Raw genomic sequence first — 20009 nt, 5'->3', positions numbered from 1 at the left:
TAACCGACACGTTGACCTGAATGAGATAAATATATAGCGAACGAAAGGACGCGCTGCAGATGAAGGTGCATATGAAATATTTTGCTTGGAAGATGCGTGGCACTGCGGGAAAGTTACAATGTTGTTGTAAGAAGAGGGGGGAGAGCTTTCGATAGTGGCGTTGCTAAAGCTCAGGAAAATGTGTACCAAAATGAGAATCTAAGCATGTAATAACAAATTGAAAACCAACAAACTGGAACATTACCTGTATCGATTGCTTCCACGAAACAAACACTACATACATACATAACACACTGGAAAGGGTAAAGGAAAACGATATGCACAATACAAAATCAACAGAAACAACAACAACAACAAAAACAAAACAAGAAAAGACACGTTTAAATACCAATATTTCAATGTAAAAGTCTAGAGTACAGTAGCTGTGTTTTAGAGAGAAGCTAAACAAACACAACAATGATAAAAAAAACCCAGTTCATAAGAGAAACCCCTATTCGTACCCGCGTTGAAGCCAGCACAGATGGGCCAATTAGGCTTTATTGAAAAACTGCTCAGAAATACCCAGGTCAGTGCGCGTGATCGATGGAAAATCATCCGAGGAAATCAATAATGTTCATAATGCAACATGATACTGCCGTTAAATGAAAACACTCAATACAAAACAAAAACTAACAAACAAATTCACAAACCTAATCGTACATACGAGATTATACAGACATTGTTGGCAGGGGAGAGCCTCCCAAAGACAGAAAGTGCCGTGGGGATTGGATTGCCGTTTGCAACTTCCTGCCACCCAGAGGCCATTCTTACATCCTTCCTATTGCGTTCAGATAAGTATAAGGTATTAAATTCATCTGCTCAGACCTCCGGTGGTTTTAGCTCCGCTGTCTCGGTGCTCGAGGAAAAACCAACCCGTCGGACAGATTAACAAAGCATAATGAGCAAAGCTAGAGGTGGCAATGTTGGTGGCGAATGTATTGCTAATGAAGTGCAGAACCTGAACAATCATACCGTTTGCCAAACATTCTTCCAGTTCGAAAACACGAAACCTCCCAATCCAGTCCAATTCCTGCCATCATCAAAGTCAACTTGAAGCCCGAAGAAGGATTATTTGATCATGTTTGCAAGCAGAGGATGGAATAAATGTATGAAAGTGAAGAAGTATGTTGGATGCTAGTGCAGCAACTTGCATTGATAAAAAAAATCACACATTTAACTTTGTGCAAACTTATAAGGAAACAATTTTGGATTTTGGAAAGAATAGAGCAAATGCAGCATTTATATGACTGGAAAAATAGATTGCTACAAACGAGGGTGAACGCAGTGTACAAGCAAGTAGGAAGAGGATCAGGAAGGCGACAAGCGTGTGTAAATGAGAAAAAATACTTTACTGATACTATCAACGATACAATATTGTTAATGCAGCTACTCACATGATTCCATTATTCTTGTTAATAATTTTATTTTATGTTACTACTTTGTATCATTTTATTACTTTTCAATCACAGTCACCTACCTGCACTATATCATGAACTTTTTAAAGTTACCTCAAAGATTGTTCGGAACGAGGAATTCATCATTTTCAATGGCTTATACTAATAAGTAAACTACATGGCCCATTCAAACTTTAGGACATTAGTCAGTTTGAATGTTTCGATTTGAAACTTCATCCAAAGTACCAAATATACCAAAAAGGAGGTGGATTTTGCTTTGTTTTCTGTAATTTTTTAACGTTTCTAAACACCAACGCGAAAAAATAACAAATTTCACTAATGCTAACTGTCAAACACATTTTGAACCTACAATCAGCTCTTGCAAACTCAAATTACCATGGCAAAGTGAAATTTTTTATTTGCTACCAAGGTAATGAGAGTTTACTAGTAGTGCGAGGATCGAAAAGCGTATACCAGATAACGTTGAGTGAAAATTACTGTCGACTAAAAAGGGCTTAAGCAGTGACGACATGCGATCTTAACATGTTTTGAACTTATCTACTCTTTTTTTTGAACTTCGACATTTTGCGTAGAGCCTTACACCGATCGGTACAAAGTTGTAGTTCAAATAGACGTTGGTGTCCGAATGTATGTGCTAGTGATGTTCAAATGTTGAAAGGATTGAAGAGAGCATAGGAAAAACAAATCTCATAATAACGATCCAACAAAGGTAAAAAAAAATGTCGCAAACCTGACTAGCCTTCAGAAGTGCATTTACTTCGGAAGTGGATGGGCCAAAATGTAGTAAACGACGATGAGATGATGGATTTTGTTAAATTCCGAACACTAAATGGAACTGTTTTCCACAAACACACACCAACACACACACACATACAGACTAACCAACAAACCAGCAATAGTATTAGGTGTGGCCACACCGCCGTACCAAAAAAATGATAACCACAACACTTCCATCCACATTACCACATGAATTACTTTCAACAATAGCCATTTTACAAGTTAATACATCATATCAATAGTTTTCACTGATCTTTAACCTTCACCATACCGAGCAAAACTAACGTGTGATCATATCTTTTCAATTTTTAAACAAGTATCTGTATTTTTTGCATTAACATCTATTTTGAGTTATATTTTATGTATATTTTTATGTTTTTGAAGAACATGAAGAACAAGAAAGGTCGTTTCAAAATGTCTAGCTCGGTTTTCGATTGGCATCGATATTTTAATGCTCGGCTGGATGAAATGAGCTCATGAGTAGTAAATAATATTTCTTGTAATATTTACAAGATTAACAAACCAACGTTCATATTTTTCCTTTGTTTCGCTTTCGCTTTCCCTTTCTTTGAACGATGAAATGGAGCTGCAATTTCACAACATTGCTTTTGGGAAGGTACATGATAGAGAACGAGAGAAAAACGGTTGGAATTAAACACAATGAAATATAAAACCTAAAGAAGAAGAGCTGATCGTGGCACTCAGCGAAGCTAATACAGACCTGATGTATAATATAAAGTTCTAAAATATTGTTCACAGAGTAAAAAGGTTGGATGAGAGAGAAAGAGAGATGCGCATGATAGAAGAAGTTTTCATATTCGATCAGTCCGAAAGAAATTAAGTTGATGGAGATTGAAAAAAATATATAGCACCGAAGTGATGGATAAAGATTGTAGGAATTGAGTGTGCACGATCCCTCAAAACCTACAGAAGGCACAAGCAAAACAAAAACTCTTTAAATGTCACCTGGTATAACGAAAATGATGGACATTTATTCTATCCAAATTCCCTCCGTCTCCCTTTCCCCCCAGAGCATCTAAACCATGTTAAAAAAAGAAAAAGTAATAACAAATAATGAAAATTGAAGCAACAAACAAAACAAAGGAAAAGCAGACAGAAGCAACACAATACAAAGCAGAAGCAAAATATTATACAAAGCAAACTCGCTCATCCCCGAGCAGAGGTGAAGGAAACGTATAACTAACGAGGAAAGTGAGACGGAATTAGAACAAAAAGGGAAATTACTGTAAAGAAACTCTACACACTTACAAAGTTGTTGAATGTAAGAGACATTTTGTTGGAAACAAACAGAAACACTACACATATATGTCGGGAGAAGGATGAATGAATACTATGAAGACAAGAAGGATAAGTGCTGTTGTAAACATTTGCTAACACGATAAGGATCATCAGACTAGACTTTAGTTCCCATCTATACGAGGATTGACTAGGATGAAGAAAGGTTCGTAAGTGAGCTGCAGCTGAGGCTGATCGAATCATATTTGCTCAAAAATACTAGTTCCGCCATTTTCTGGACGAAGAAGTGCACATTAAAACAACAAAACATCAACGATGCAGTTCGATTGTAGCACTTTCTGCTGTTTGGTTTTGTGTGTCACTTTCATCATTTACTCTCTTTCCATTTTTTATTTGCTCCTTAATTAGCATGTAGAGGCAATAGCAATAGTTGAACCAACAGTAATACCTCGAATATACGATCCTTTTACGTAAAGCATCGGTATACGTATATTCTTTTCTTTTGTGTGTCCTAATGCCGTGTGCCATCATCAGCGACTACTATGCCGCCTCCCGTTCCACGTTGCATTTGTCGCTCATGTAGACATTGTTATTTTTATTTCGCCTGTGGAATTTGTTTAATTGCCGTACGTTGATCCAGTGCTAGTGCACCGGATTTATTTCATACGCGATGTGCGTATCATGGTTTCCCTTAGTTCACTACGGAAACGGATGAAATACAATCAACGATTTTCAAAACCCATGATAATAGCTAGCAACTTTCATCCAACGCCAACTCTGTCAAACGCCTTCTGAATCCAAAGCCAGCACTCGTAAAATTAACATTATCATGGCAACGCGGAATGTTTCTTTCGTTGCCATGGCAATTTGTAACATACTGGTAGTAATGGTTCAGCAATTGTTTGACCGTTAAGTGAAAGTTGGCGAATGTGGGCTTAAGAAAATAATTTACAAATGAAAAAATGTTTTTCAAGGGAAAAAAGGAACCAAAACACTCTTTTCAGTCCGGTTGAAGACTCGTGTATTATTTTAAATTAAGTTGTGTACCCTTAGTTTAGTTGAAAAGCTACGATTCACGCTTGAAATCGAGCAAGACACGCACGATAATCTTGCGGTTAGTTTTAGAACACACAATTTAACACAATATGTGGGATCCACTAGGAGTACACATCGATTATAATTTTCTACCTCATTTATTTCATAATTAAAGTTGTACGCACCCTAAGGGAGAGGATGTATTGAAAAAGGAAGAGTTTGGTGGTCACACGAGCCGTTGCTTGACATTTACTAACACTCAACAATGGGCGCACCTATAAATCTATCCTCTCACAAATCTAATTAGTTTTATAAGGCAACGTATATTTTACAATGTTCCAAGGAAAGTTAAGCATGTAGCGCATTAGCCAGCAGTTAGGAACACGTTCCTTGTTAGCCCTGCAAATGGGTGAGAAAACTCAGTGCAAATGTTTTTTTGTTTTACTCCATTAAGTGCACTGTCCATATCCTTGTTTTCGTTCACATGCAGTGTGACTATAACTGCAACAACTTTTTTATCTCACCCCCTATTCTTTAAAAAAGGATTGCAAGCAAATGGTCGAGAAGGAAAATTATCACTATGGCAAAATAGAAAACGAAATTCAGAACACGCAAAAAACTAAAACGACGAAAGAAAATCATACATACACCAAATTGGCAACAAACAAAAGCAAGGTGGGTAAAACAATACCCTTGCTCTAAAAGTAAACATTATTGTGATCACACCCGGAAGCGATACGCGTCAAAACAATTGAACACGTGAACAGGGAATGAGAAGAAGAGACTAAGATTTGGATTAACAATCGGAATTGTGGAAAGCTAAAAGCTAATCAATAAAGAAACAAAACGAGTACATGTTTGGAGCAAGGGCGAAGAAAATTAACACTTTGGCTACCAGTGGTTTTTGAAATCAAAGCAAAACGGCACTCTGCATTTTAGGTTCTATTTGACCTTTTTGTTAAAAAAAATCGTTTCCCTGTTGTTTCAAACGCACATACTTAACAATTTCCCCGTGAGCACTGCGAGAAAACTATTGCTTCGGAAAAGAAATCGAAAGAAAAGAGAGAATGAAACACTTTGTGGACCTGAGTCGAGCGAGATCGTTGTAGAAGAGAATAGAAGATAAATGGGCTCCTCCGATATGTTTTATCCAAATAGTTTCTCCCTACACGGCTGAATGGTACGAGATACGAGGTGCAAAGCTTAATTCAACTATCAATTTATCGATAAGTTGCTTATGTAGAATGGCGGTGGTACGAGACAAGAATAATTAATGGACACATTGAGCTGAAATGGAAAGAAAGCGTTTAAAACGAGAAGTGCTGAAGTTGTCATACGGACATGAAGAAAAGGTTTATTATTACTATTATTATTATTATTAGTATTATCATTAATTATCTTATTATACCTTTCATTACGGTTAAGACTATGAACATTATTATTATTGCTATTATTACGATATGATTATCGCATACACACAACCACTACCGAATCATACTATATTATTGTCATGATTATTCTTATTACTATAATCCCACATTAGGTACAAGCTAGGTCTAGTGGAGAGGTTTAGGGCGGAAGGTTAAAATAAAACACAAAACTCTGGGCTACTGCAAATCCGCACCCGGGTGCTGGTGGCGCATAGTGTGTCACGGCAGGGAAAAGGAGATGTTGATTTTTGGCAAAGAGGCCAAAACGAAATGGGCAGATGGGAGCATTAGGGATAAAACGGGATTAAACGAGTTTCCTGTGTGGAATTAAGATGATACTAAACTCACCCCAAAAACACACACACTAGCACAGAAACGTGTGTTTTCGAATGTGGAGAAATACGGGAAAACGTAAACATGTATGCCGGAGAAGAAGATATAGAATGGTAGCAAGTAAAGTAAAATATTGATTAAAAACAATCCCCTATGATAAATACACTGAGACATGAAACCAATGTGAAAATGTGACACGAACCAAAAGCACACGCTGCTGCGTGCTGTTAGCGTGTGGTCTTTTGTGTTTCGAAAAATCATTCTTTTCCTTATGTTGCCCTCCGGCAAGTGTCAGCAGCTGCACAGAACGATTCAAGCACCGGTGTGGACCGGGAAGTGGAAACTAAATATTAAAACCACCCTTCTAAGATAAGAAGAAAAAAATTTAACTGAAATAAAAACCAGAAAAACAGTAACAGAGTGAAAGGAGATAAGCAGAGAGAGAGAGAGCGAGAAAAAAAAGATAAACAAACAAACAAACAAACAAACCAACAAAGTGCAGACCCCGATTTAAGGATAAATGAATCAAGAACATGAGAGAAGAAAAAAAAACATGAAACAACAAAACAAGAAACCGTGATCGATTATTGTCTTTTTGTAACAAAAAATTATAAAAAAGTGGAACATCCAAAACCGTGTTTTTTTGTGAGTTTTAGTCGGTACGCAAACAAAACGATGAACGAAAGAAACTTTCTTGGTGTTTTCTATCACGCAGCCTACTACGAGAAAATTATCGTCTAATGAATTTGTTTGTTGAGGCCTGTTGGGTGGATTTGTGCGAGGAAGATAACGCGCCTGCGCCCTCGAGTGGATGGCTTAATCTGGCGCTTGCTTAACTCTGTACTTGGCCTTGTGGATTGCATCTTCGTTCGTTAGTCGTGCCGAGACATTCTCTCGAGGAGGACCCGCGCGTTGTCCTGGTTAATCAGAGTGTATAGTTGCTTTCGTCGCCAACTGTGCCCTTGTTCTCCTTTACGCTTCGTGAGGAAAGTGAAGTGTGCATTTCTAATACTTTTGTAGCAAGTTCGATACATGATTTAAACCGCTTTCGGTGAAGTAAAAGTACTTTACAGTGTTGTCGGTCAATTAACGAAATTAAATGTCCCTCGCACGCACATTAGCGTTATCCGGCAGGTTGGCAAATACCATCATAGTTCAAACGGCACACCCTCGGAGCATTACAGTAGGCCGTCACCATGGCATGTTTAGTCAACTAACCGTATCCGGTTCCTCCTGTGATGCCCTTATGACAAAGCCATGTCAGCGCACTTTTGGTACCTCCGAAACGGCTCGCAATCGCCTGCTGCGGTCAAAGTCCGACGAGGCGGTCCGTCTCGCTGATCCGGCACCGACGTCATCGCGTCCACTGATAAGCGTTGCCTCCTTCGATGCGGCGAGTTCGCGTGTGGTGTTGAACGTTGTGCCGTCCGCTTCGGCCGGTTCAGCAACGGAACGGTTCGAATTTCCCGGCGTCTGGCTGCGGGACAACTGCCAGTGTGCCGAGTGCTTCCACCGCGGATCGACGAGTCGCGTGCTGAACTGGGAGACGTTCGATGTGGACCGGGCGCGGGTGGAGGACGTGCGGGTGCAGGACGGTGGCCATGCACTGGAGGTACTCTGGGAGGAGGGTCATCGGTCGGTGTACGAGTTGTCGTGGCTGCTAGCTCGAAGCTTTCGCGAAGGGGACACGCGGGAGTACCTGCGCGAATGGTACCGTCCGGATCCGGTGTTGTGGGGCGCGGGACGGTTCGAGGCCGGCGAGGTACTGCAGGAGTTCCAGTTCCAGGAGGTTCTGCACGAGGATGAAGTTTTGCGACGGTGGATCGAAGCGTTGATCCGGTCCGGGGTGGTCATGATCAAGGGAGCACCGCTGACGGAGCACGAATGTCGCCGGTTGGCCGAGCGGGTTGGATTTATCCGAAAAACACACTACGGGTAAGCACAATTCACACAACGCACACAATTTCAATCCAAAACTCCAGCCAGAACGGCAGCTTGCAAGTTTTCCCGCGCTAACCGTCACTTTGAAATCGGATAAGAAATGTTCCAATTTCTCGCACGGCACGACGTCGGTCCGATGTACCACAATTCGGCTCCTTTTTGATGCGGGTCGCAGCAAAAGCAGCAGGTAGCACCTGAGCTGCTGTTGCGGTAGGTCAGTTCCAACCGTTTCCATACCGGCCGGTGGTGCGAGTGAGACAACTACCTGCAACGCGTTGGAAAGCGCACCACCCTGCTCACGCATCTAGTGTGAGCGAGTCTGCTAGCGGGAGCAGGTGTGACGTCTCGCTCGCTCTAGCGGTCCGGTACGAGAAGCGGTTGTTACCTCCTGGTTGATCTGCGCTCCTGTTACAAAATCAAAATTTGCACCTAAACCGATTGCGAGCGCGACTTCGGTTTCATTCGGTAAAACGCGCTCGGCCTTCCCGAGAACCGAAAAGAAAAATTGTTTAAACGGTTTAAATGCAGCGGGAATTTGGCCTTTATTTTGATGAATATTTTAGATTAAGTTATTAAAATCGACTCAATGTCGTGCATAGTAAGTTTTAGAAACTTTTTGGATTTTATAATAGATACATTTCGGATAATAACGGTCATTCATCGAAAGGAAACATATATTTAGAGATTTTTTTTTTCTTTAAAATCATATTCAATTATTGTATTGACACTACAGGTGTAATAATACATTTTTAAATTATTTCGCGTTTCATAACAATGGTTCATCGCAATGGAAACGTTTATCTTTCGAGTGTTTCTTTCTTTAAAATAATATTGAATTTTTGTTATTTATTGTGCTACTAATAATACATTTTTGAACTATTTGGAATATTATTAAAAATGGTTATTTCGGAGTTTTGAATAGAAACGCAAAACATTCGAGTATTTGTCCACATATTGATTTATTTTGTTACAAGTAATATAGCAAAGGGATTCCACATTTGTGTAACATTTTAAATTTCAAAATGCATACCACGTACATCGAAGCGGAAACGTAAACCGTTCGAGTGTTTCTTTCGGCTTACACATAATAAAATATTACAATTTATTTCGATCCGCTTTTATTTTATTTTATTGTAAATATATTGTTTCCCACCCGCTCCCGGATAGTGAGGAATTCATCGTGAAAGCTAAGGAGGGCACCAGCAACGTGGCGTACCTTTCCACCCCCCTGCAGATGCACACCGACCTGCCCTACTACGACTACAAACCGGGTTGCAATCTGTTGCACTGTCTGGTGCAGTCCACGAACACCGTTGGCGGGGAGAACCTGATCGCGGATGGGTTCTACGTGGCGGAACGGATGCGCCACGACCATCCGGATGACTTTCGGCTGCTGGCGGAAACGCTCGTCAACTGGAGTGACCTGGGCGAGGACGAAGGGGGTGCCTTCCACAGTATCTACCGTGCGCCGGTCATCTGGTGAGAATGTGCTCTGTCACGATTGTTATGCATCCGTTATCAACACGTCTCCCATTCGCTGTTTCCCGTAGCATCGGTCGTGATGGCCGTCTCGAGCGGATTAATCACAGCGTACCCCAGCGCGACAGTCACTTCAGTGTGCCGTTGGATCGGGTCGAACGGTGGTACCGGGCGATGCAACGCTTCGTGGCCATACTGCACCGGGAAGCGGTAAAGTTTCGGACGTCTCCGGGCGACATTCTTACGTTCAGCAACGTACGCATGGTACACGGGCGAACGGGGTACACCGACACGTCCGGGAACACCCGGCACATCGTGGGCGCCTATCTCGATTGGGACGAAATCTACTCCCGCTGGCGGGTGCTTAAAGCGGCGGCAACGAAAAACACTAATCTCTAAAGAAAAAAAAAACACATTAAACCAGCCTTTGTTTTAAGATAAATCATATTTTCTGTTTTCTCTTGCCGGTGTATGGGAGGAGAGCGAGAGTGTGTTGGGTGTTGAATATAAGATTATAAGTAAACGTTTGCTTTCCTTCATTTAATTGCTTCAATTACACGCTACACGGAAAGAGGAAGAATCGGAATGGAGAGAAGAGGAATCGAAAGCGGGACACTCCGTTTACAACTTAATCCAACAGCAAGGAGCTAATGATATTGCCTGGTCCCGGAAGATCTTCAAATTCGGGGACGATTTCATCGTCGACTGATGCAAACAAACACACGCACATGCAAACACGCAAAAAATAGGTAAGGGTCTAGTGGACTGGACTAATAATATTAAACGGGATCCTCGCTCTACGAAAAAAAAAAAACGCACGATCGCGATCGGCAAATTATGTTTACGAATACTAATAATAATAGTGTAGTGTAAATAAAATCCAAGTTAGGTAAGATGAAACAAAAACAAAGCTAAATAGCATCGCCGGCATCAAATCCGGCGGAATTGCTAGTATAATGTGTCGTTTTTACGGTTCGCCTTCTCTCAGTTCTCTCTTGTTCTCGACTTTTCCTCTATCATACACACGTACGCGCACACAGACACGCTGCTCGGATCTTTTTAAGTAGTTTATAAAACTATGCTCCCTAAGTCTAAGTGCATAATTATAATTGATTTGCATAGGACGATCGATTAAAAAATAGTTTCCATAAAATCACAATATCTCTTTCTTCTTTTGATTCTCCTTCTGCTTGTGTCTCTCTCCTCGATTGGCGCCTGCTTTTTTATACTTGCCAAACATTTTTTCTCGCCCTTTCGTTTTTCCCTCTAAACACCCTTAAGGATACCGCGTAACACAATAGAGTATGATTATAAGCCTATGCGCTAACACAATGCACAAAACCACACAAGCAATGCTAGTTTTTTTATCTTCCGTTTCGATTTCTTTCACCACGTTCGAAAACTTGTTTCGAGCGCTTCTCGATTTCATTTCTTGTTAGCTTTCTGATAACGAATATCCTTCCGCCCCGTAGCAAACTATTTCGAATAGATTAGCCTTCTCGCCTACTGTGACCCCAATGCTTTTTTTAAGTAAACGATTGTAAGCACCATATCGTATGTTTCTATTCTTTTCCCCGTGTCGTGGCAACGCTTCAGTAGGCGACGACGGTAGGCAAAACATTCTGGATCGGGAATAAAATGCTATCCTTTATACGAAGAACGAACGAACACAACACACCGGAAGGAAGGATCATAGGATGGTTTTTCGTAGCGGGTTGGAAAAGAGGAAGGATTTCTCCAAAAACAAACAAACCATGGTGCAATCTTCTTTTTTTACTATGCAATGAAAAAAATGACTTCTCCATACCGGGTATAAAACGAGGACAGAAGGGTGGTGGAAAGCGGTGCAACACTCTTTGAATTTCAACTTCTCTCCGTTGAAATGCAAGAACTTGATCCGTTAAGGGAATAACCGTACAGGGTAGCGATGAAAAGGTGTGTGTGTGTTTTTTTAAAGAAAATTCTTTCTTCGTTGTAATACATTTGAAAGTCAAAATATGAATAAAAGTAAGGAGTTTGAAGCGTACAAAGAGAATCATATAACTATGCGCGTTATCCTAAGAAGCAGACGGGCAGGAAGTTTGACTAATTACAGAAAGGATTATCAGACCTATGTGTATCTGTTTGTTTGTGTGTATGTGTGTTTTTTATGTACAAAAACCGGAAAAATGCCTTCACTTCCACCATTCTGGTATTCGGAAGCTACCTACGGGTCGCTGGACTCTAATCATCAAATGTTTTCTTCTTGCCTTATCTCAATTTTTTTTCTTCCTTGCAACACACATACACACATTGAACAGAACCACTTAAAATATTCGAGAGAAAAGAACAAACAGCCAAACATACATCGACAGTGGGACGGCCGTACACAGGCACCGCTGCTTCCCTTTCCCCCCGTACATCGCAAAGGGAACAAAGGTTGAGGTTTTTGGTAGCTGGCCCGTTTACCGTTTAACCCATTTTAAAATCACGGTGACCCTCATCACTACTAGACACTAGCATTTGCTTAAGAATCGATCCCCCTTCCTTCCCCCTTAAGGCTAACATTCGCTCTGCACCAGCGTGTCCTTTAGCGCCGCCAGCTGCTCCTCGCCGAGCTTGATCTTGTCGGCGATCTCGCGCGAGTCAACGATCAGCTTCGCCTTCATGTTGATGAAGTAGTCGTAGTCGGCGTACTCCTCGATCGTGAGGGCCTGCTCGAGGATGCGTGCGATGATCGCCCCACGCCGATCGATGTCGTCCTTCAGCTGCTTCGCTTCGTCCAGCTGCTCGAGCAGTCGTTCCCGTTTCGCTTCCAGGATCTTCTAAAATGGCAAATATGAATCGTATCAGTAAGCACCGCCTTGTGGTACGCCGGCATGCCAGGCGTGTAGTACTCCATACCTTGTCCGGGTGGTTCGACTCAATGCTGTGCAGTGCGTTGTCGGTACGGGCCAACCGGCCGGACAGGGACAGGAGTAGCATCGTGATGTAACCGACGTCATCGACGTACGAGCGGAACTTGGAGGCGTCGGTTGGGCGCACCTTCTGCGTCACCTTCAGCGCGACATCGTTGCCGAGCAGATCGTTGGCGTTGCTCTCCTCTGCGATGCTCGTCTGTTCGTTCGTCAGGACTAGTAGCTTTTTGCCAAGACGTTGGACAAGTTCCTCCTGTGAGTGCAGAATGAATGAAAGAAAAAGGTGCCAAAATTAGCAATTTACTTTTGATCATTTTCGTTTCATTTGTTCTCAGTATGTTCGATCTTTAGCATGATCGTGACAAATATGTAGCAACATAAATCATGCGTGAAAAGATCAGTTTAAATTAGAATAAATCTAGCTTAAGGCTAGATAAAAAGCAAAATCATTAATCGAACATAAATTATTTTCCGTGCAACACAGCGACAAAATCTTAACTATGCAAAAGCACTTATTTTCATATGTAGTAAACCATCCTTGTATAATATCGGCCCGATATTTTTGACTCTTTATAATTCTCTTCTTTTAACGATTTTATATATCTATCATATAGATTCACCAAATATTTTTAATTTGGTTTGTTAGTAAATTAATCTACATTCTTATCCAGCTCATTTAAAAGTTGCAACTCTTTCGTACATAGACGTAACTGAATAAAAGCAGAGCATCATGATTTTTAATTTAAAAAATTATTCAAAAAAGGACCTGACACGAAAAGCTATGTTAAAATTAATGAAAATACAGAAATTGTAATGAAAAAATTACAGTAACACAAATTCGTGCGTAAAACACAACCAGAAGCACGGTAGCACATAGGGAACTCTTTCTCGATTATGGCATTCTTGGAAACATTTGACGTAGGTGCTCCATTCGTTAATCAATCAGCCACGAGAGGGATTTGTTATGCAACTTTTTTCCTTCTGCAAATACGACGGTAGTGTAGCACCGATCCAATGTATTCCCCGAAGGTAACTTTCGGTGGAAAGATTCTCATCCTACGTAGGTAACATTTGTCAACCTCTTTGTAGCTCCACCTCGGAGACTCAGGTGTAGGAGGAGACTTGTGCAAACACCTTCAAAATGAGACGATGAACCATTCACCTCACTTGGGTGTCTTGTTTAACCGGTGTGCCTCACTTGCTTCCTTCTGGTTGTTTGCATGACACTTCCTTTTCCAAATCGCGTGGTGACCTTCACGTGTTAAATGCACCAACAAAAAAACGTCGATCACAAGAAGTCCACGGTTGGGTTTGTTTGGATATTCACTTCTCATTTGGTTGATTTTTGTTGTTGTTGAGGTATCAAACATCAAAAGTCTCGTTCATTACCAACTGCTGCCTCTGCGGAGGGATGATCGACGGTGCTCTTCGATACTTCGATGACATCGATGGTCCGGCAGCGATGACGACAACATTGCCGCACAGCAGATGATGTCCAGTTCGGGCAGCCGTTTCTCAGCTGATCGAGATCGAGATCGGTCAAAATATGTCTATCCCCGATCCGTCAAACACACCACGTAACACTGGCCCGTGTGGAAGGGAACTAACGCACGATGAGAGTCGGCCACATATGTTGAACCCCGGGGGTGTCGACGACCGTGTGTCGTTTTTTGCGGAAACCCCGTGGGCTGCTTCTAGACGCACTATCTCTTGCTTTGCTGCCGTGGATGTGGTGGGATCTACGCTCGCGTTCGCACTCACTACACGTGACCATACGGCACACGCGCGTTTCGGTTCACGCCTGGTTCTCCGTCCTTACCGACACGAACCGTGCTTCAGACGAAGCAGAAGGCCCACCTATCTATCTGCTAGCACACATGGCCACGGCTCGACGCACGGTGGGACGCTGGTTGGTCGGTTGGGTGGGGTTGAGTTGGAGCGTTGAGAGATTTAAAGCTCAACCTCGAGCGCCTCTCGTACGCCATCATCATGTTCCGGAATGTTGCAGGGTAGCGAAATCATAGAAGGGGTGGACTTTTTGCCTCCTTTTTTTGTTATCTTCCCTCGACGGAGGCCTCTCAAATCCTCCGTAGGGAAGATGTCCGGTTCCCCCCTTAAACATGGTGCACTTTTACTATCGCTTGCACGCGCTTGTAACACGATCCTCTTACGCTCGGGGCTACGAACGGGGCCCGCCGCGGGACGGGGTGTTTGGACTTCCGATCGAGCGTGAGATATTCGCTTTCGCTGATTCACGACCACCGGGCACAAAAGCAAGGCCACCGAACCGGGTGATACATCCGAGGGTAGTTGTGGTCGAACGTTTCAAGAGGTTGCTGTTCCAGTTTAGCCGCATAGGTTCTCATCTGCCAGTGACATCCTCCATAGACTACTGCTTCGGTACGCACGTCAATATCACCGGATGATGGAGTCGAGTGTTTGATGCGACATTGGGCTCGTCATAACAAGCATTAGAAAACGCAAGTCCGGCACAAGAATTTATAGCGGTATGGCACTTATTTCCTCGCGGTAATTGTACTTTCCATTTCATACATGCTTTGGCTACTCCGTTTGTTTACGTTTGCTTACCTTCTTCTTGGTCAGATCACAGCAATCACCGTTGATCAGGGTCATCTCGCGGCTGTAGCGCGCCATCAGCTTGGCCTTCGGTTCCGAAATTTGAAAGTAGGTCGAGCTGGACGTCAGAATATCGAGCGGGCTGGAAAGAGCAAAGGAGCGGGGTTGGAAAACCGGAAAGTTTAATTAGAGTTCAATGTTTGCTAAAGAACGCAAACAGCTTAGCAAACCCTGGCGGCTTGAGGCGGTAACGTACCTTTTCTGTGGACCGCCACCTTCCGTTGGCGTTGCGGTCGATGCATCCTTCTTGAGCGGCCGGGGCGCAATCTGTATGTTGAACAGGTCGGACACGTAGTCCGACGAGGATTTGAATGTTTTCGGCGCTATCATGGAGAGATGAGAGAGGGAGAGATGAAGGAGAAATGTAAGAAAATCAGTTGAGTTCATCCGTTTAATATTTTTTGTCCAACGAAATCCGCCTACTTCGTCAGCTTACAAACAGGAAGTGACGCTTTCAAATTGAAACCTTTAGTCTGAATTGGCTTACAACAAACAGATGGGTGTACAATACTGGGTTGGCGGATTGGTGTTTCAATTTGATTTACTCAATCCCCCACCTCCAACGCCGGGGTGGGTGGTCTTTTTCCCATCCACTTTGCATAAATAAACACTTTCTCACTGGGCGTTCGATGGGGGAGTAGCGCGAGAGGTATCTCTGTGTGTATTTAATTCCCTAACCAGATCGCGTTTGTTTTCTTTTGCCACCCGCCATTGCAGTTTTCCCACACGATCTCTTATCGATCGCGGTAGCCTGGTTTTTGTTTTGTTTAGGCAATAGTTTGTGCAGTAAAGCCAAACCGAAAGATGGGGGTGGGTAACAATGAGGTTTGTGGTGGCTTTTAAGAGATCCGGTCTCTTGAAGGGAATGGACTGGGCATGGTTGTTGCATAAAACCGTTCCACTTTGAGGTGGAACAATATTACCATTATCGGATCTCGTTTAAAAAACGGCGCCAGTTATCGAACATTTGGGCAAGAGCAAATCTTCATCGAAAGGAAAAAAGATAGCAGAAAGAAATCCAAATGTTAAGATACGGTACCCTTGGAAAGTGAAATTACTAAAACTGTTTTCCACTACGCATCATCCAAATGCTGCAACATAACGATAGAGGGTATAGACACCACACGCTGACGCATCGTTGTTCAAAGGGAAATTCGGCGCAATAAAAATTCGAAAAGAATTATGATCAATCAATGGGGCAAGGAAAACAGTTTCCGAATTAAACTGATTTGGTGCTGCGCGAAGAAAAGGGAAGCAGACCTACTTTCTCCATCGAAGCGTCGTCAAATTTTGCGTTTTCGCTTCAATGCGTGTGTTATTTTACTTTTTTTTTGTTGTTGTTGTAACGCATATGTTTGTTAACCGTGTTTTTTGTTCGTTGTTAATGTTTTTCGAATCGAAGTTGAAAGTTTTTCCCTTTATTTTCCTGTGGCAAGGGTTTTTGTTTCCGTCGTGAGATTTTTCGCTCGCTTTTATCTCGAATGCCCAAAACAAACTTTCGATTTTATCGCACCCAGGGTGTTGTTTTGATGGTGTTTAATGGTCGTCTCTTGCCTAAGGTGCTCCACACCCCGGGTGGCTCGTCCATTACCAGTTGTTTGATGTATCGGTGGGAAATCGGTTTGTGGTATGATCATTGTTACCCGCACCCCTTAGTGAGGAGATTCTTTTTCTTTGTGTTTTGTTTTGACGATTTACAGAAACCCGGAAAACACACCCCCAATCATCTTCCACCATCGCACACAAGGGATCACGGGGAGGTACGCACACTCGTACTGTACCGCGGGGGGAAATTGGACCGCATGTGTATAATTGCTTGTCGGACAGAAGCATCGCAGTGTCGTGGAAACGAGATGCCGACCACAAGGTCCAAGACACGGTGAGGGTGCCACTTTCGCATCATATTTTACCGTGACAGTTTTATGGCCCCGCTGGGCGGAAAATGATCCATAAATGTCCGAGCAAAGCTAGATGCAGTAATTATATGGACCATTCACATTACGGTGAATACGCGCTTCATGGGAGGCTTCTCTTTCGGAGACATTTTCAATTTCTTTTGCGCACACTTTTTTTTTCGTATTGAATTATTTTCGACACTTTAACATTTTCCAAAACACTTGAATTTTGATATCTTCTGAAGCTAGATATTAAACACCAACCAAATTTACATGGAAATGTCTATCCCACATCGTCTTGTTGACTCATCGGAGTAGCTTCACCGACCTTCCGGGCTACGACGCGGTTCAACTTACCCAGTATGGTGTGCAGCTTATCGGACGGGGACAGTTGGCTGACGAGATCGTGCGACAGTTTGTCACAGTCGATCTCTTCCGGGTGAAGCTTACGCGGTGCCGGCGGCGGTGGCGTTTGCGGCAGCGGCGGTGAACCGTTGAAGAAGCGGTTCTCTTTTCCGGGGCTGCCGGGTGTGGGCGATGGGCCGGGCAGTGGGCTGCTGGAGGTCGATGTGGCCACCGTTGCGGTTGCCGATTGCGTACCGTGGCTGATGCTCGAAATTCGAACCGTCGACTCCGGACTGGAGGAGTGCACGGCGGCCGTGGCCGGGACGATGGTAAGCTCGGCTAGGGCAAGCCCAAGAAGCGCGTTCGGTTGCAGCAGGCCGTCGGCGTTGTTTTCGGTTTGCGAAGCCGCTTCGGAGGTTGGCGCCTGGACGCGTAGTACGATCTCGGTTCGCTGCAGCAGTTGCTGGACCTGCGCCACGGACTTGCCACCACCGGCTTCGGTGTTGTTGTGGTGATCCACCGGGAGGCTTGTGGCAGTGAAATTAATCTCCTTCGTGACACGTTCTAGTGCCGGCGGGTACGGTGGTGAGTCACCGGCACCGACGTGATTATTATCTCTACCGTCCAAACCGTTGTTCACAACAACGCCGGACCCGGCCGTTTCAGATGACGACGATGATGATACCACCGCTGATTTGGTGCTACGACTTTCTCCTTCTCCTTCCTCTTTGGCCACGGCGGCGACGGTTGCTGCAGTGGTGGTGGTAGCAGTAGTAGTTGTTGTGGCTGTATTATTAGCTGGTGCTGCGTCAACCGACGACAACGCAGGCGCATCGTCGTGTGCGACTGAACCGACGGACGAAACTTCACTGACGTGCTGCGTGGAGCACTCGGGTGCCGTAGGCAACGGCGTTACCGATCCCTCTACCGACGGTCCCACCGTGGATGCTGCTGTTTGGGCGGACGCAGACGCAACGGTATTTGCGTGATGTTGCTGCAGGTGATGCTGGTGGTAGTGGTGGTGGTGATGGTGGTGGTATTGGTGGTCCAACCCGACCAACCCGTTCCATTGCTGGTGCGGTTCAAAATTGGTCGATTTTTCTGGATTTTCATTGCAATTATTTACAGTTGGCGCCGCCGGCCAGAGGTGGCCGGTGCTAGTGCCGTTCAGTACCGGCAGAGGAGTGGAGGGCAGCGGTGGCGGGATACCATCGTCGGCGACGCACGCCGGGTGCTGCGGTTCCTCGGCCTCGCCATCCGTGGTGGGGTTGATGGAAGCGATCGAGGTGAGGGTAGCGGTGGCGCCACTGTTGGTCGTAGTCGGAAGGCCCAGGATTCCAGCGGTTCCGGCGTGTCCAGTGCCGCCGTTGTACAGCTGGTAGCCATTGCACTGGCCACCGTCGGTGGAAGATCCGTTGAGCGATTCGAGGATTTGCATTTTCTTCAGGTCGAACGACGACTGGGAGGTGTACTTGGGGGACGTTGCCTGGATCTGGGCCAACGGGGGACTACTGTTGCCGTTGTAGAGGGAGGGCGGAGATGCCGCCGTTGACTCCTTCGCAGGATCACTGGAAGCGACGGACGTCTGCGACGAGCCGTTGAAGTTGAACAGCGACTTGAGGCTGTTCGCGGTTGCAATGATCGGCGCCGAGTGTGGCCCCGCCGCATGCTTCATCTTGCCATTGTGCCCGTTATGATGATTGTTGATATTGTTGTTGTTGTTGTTCATACTGGTGTTGTTGTTGTTGTTGTTCGAGTAAAGGGAATATTTCACGCCGGCCGGAAGCACATCCGGAAGGTTGCATTTCGGCGAGGTGATGATCTCCTCCGGGAAAACGTCCCCGCTGCCACCGCTGCTAGCACTGCTTCCAGTGGTGGTGTTGCTGCCATGGTTGATGCAGTCCTCGTTCGAGGTCAACGTTAGCTTATAGCTGCCATGGTCCGGGTCGGAGTGCAGCTTATCACGCGGCTGCCTCGGCAGGTACGAAGCCTTGGAGTTGCTCCTGTGAAGAGGGGGAAAACGAAACGCAAAAATAGAATGAAAATCAATCCAAATTAGGTCAATGCACAAAAAGGTAAGCACACATCTAAAGCGAAGATAGCGCCACGCGTAGGCCACCGGGATGCCTATGTACAGAGGCACAATTGCAAATGAGAACACGAGATTCCCCCGGAGGCCACTGTTGGGTAGGAAACACAAACGTACGTTACCAACTATTTTCGGGCGGGCGGCTTAGCCTGGAGGTGCACCAAGCGTTTTCACCCTTTTCTCCCACGTGTTACGGGCCACGTTTTACTCCGAAAGATGGGGGGACTGGGAAAGAGGAGGCAAATCCGAAACACCCTCCTCCTCTTGGTCCCTTCCTTCTACTTCCGACAATTAACCGTTTCTTACGATCATTTTCTACATCATCATTATCTTGTGAATTTTGTTTTGCTCTCCCTTGGGGCTTCTTCTTTACGCCACCGTCGGCGTAGAGTTTTGGTTGGCCGAAAAGTCCAGCAAGTTTAAACGGATGGTCGGGCAGC

The 20009-nt window shown here is 44.3% G+C and overlaps 2 protein-coding genes across 2 annotated transcripts in view; one reads left to right on the top strand and one right to left on the bottom strand.

Moving 5' to 3' along the window:
• Window positions 1-7487: 7487 nt before the first annotated feature.
• LOC131293461 (gamma-butyrobetaine dioxygenase-like) lies at window positions 7488-10105 on the top strand. The gene is made up of 3 exons (XM_058321539.1): window positions 7488-8221; window positions 9395-9706; window positions 9778-10105. Exons 1-3 carry the CDS (start codon window positions 7488-7490, stop codon window positions 10103-10105), a joined length of 1374 nt encoding a protein of 457 aa, XP_058177522.1.
• A 2141-nt stretch (window positions 10106-12246) lies between these two features.
• Window positions 12247-20009, bottom strand: part of LOC131293460 (protein Shroom) — a 183345-nt gene continuing 175582 nt past the window's right edge. The window contains exons 8-12 of the mRNA XM_058321537.1: window positions 17493-19483; window positions 15437-15563; window positions 15193-15322; window positions 12590-12856; window positions 12247-12510 (exon numbers count right to left, since the gene is read on the bottom strand). Of these exons, the coding sequence (XP_058177520.1) occupies window positions 12247-12510; window positions 12590-12856; window positions 15193-15322; window positions 15437-15563; window positions 17493-19483 (2779 nt within the window). The remainder of the gene's footprint in view (window positions 12511-12589; window positions 12857-15192; window positions 15323-15436; window positions 15564-17492; window positions 19484-20009) is intronic.

This window comes from Anopheles ziemanni, chromosome 2 (assembly GCF_943734765.1).
Source record: "Anopheles ziemanni chromosome 2, idAnoZiCoDA_A2_x.2, whole genome shotgun sequence".
Classification (NCBI taxonomy): Eukaryota; Metazoa; Arthropoda; class Insecta; order Diptera; family Culicidae; genus Anopheles; species Anopheles ziemanni.
Note: the sequence above shows the minus strand (reverse complement) of the source record. Positions and strands in the feature narration are given on the sequence as shown.

Excerpts from the sequence above, each read along its gene's own strand:
- LOC131293461 (XM_058321539.1), top strand. The coding sequence starts at position 7,488 with ATGTTTAGTCAACTAACCGTATCCGGTTCCTCCTGTGATGCCCTTATG. Across the intron at positions 8,222-9,394 it reads ATCCGAAAAACACACTACGG|TGAGGAATTCATCGTGAAAG; the intron begins GTAAGCACAATT and ends GCTCCCGGATAG. Across the intron at positions 9,707-9,777 it reads TACCGTGCGCCGGTCATCTG|CATCGGTCGTGATGGCCGTC; the intron begins GTGAGAATGTGC and ends TGTTTCCCGTAG.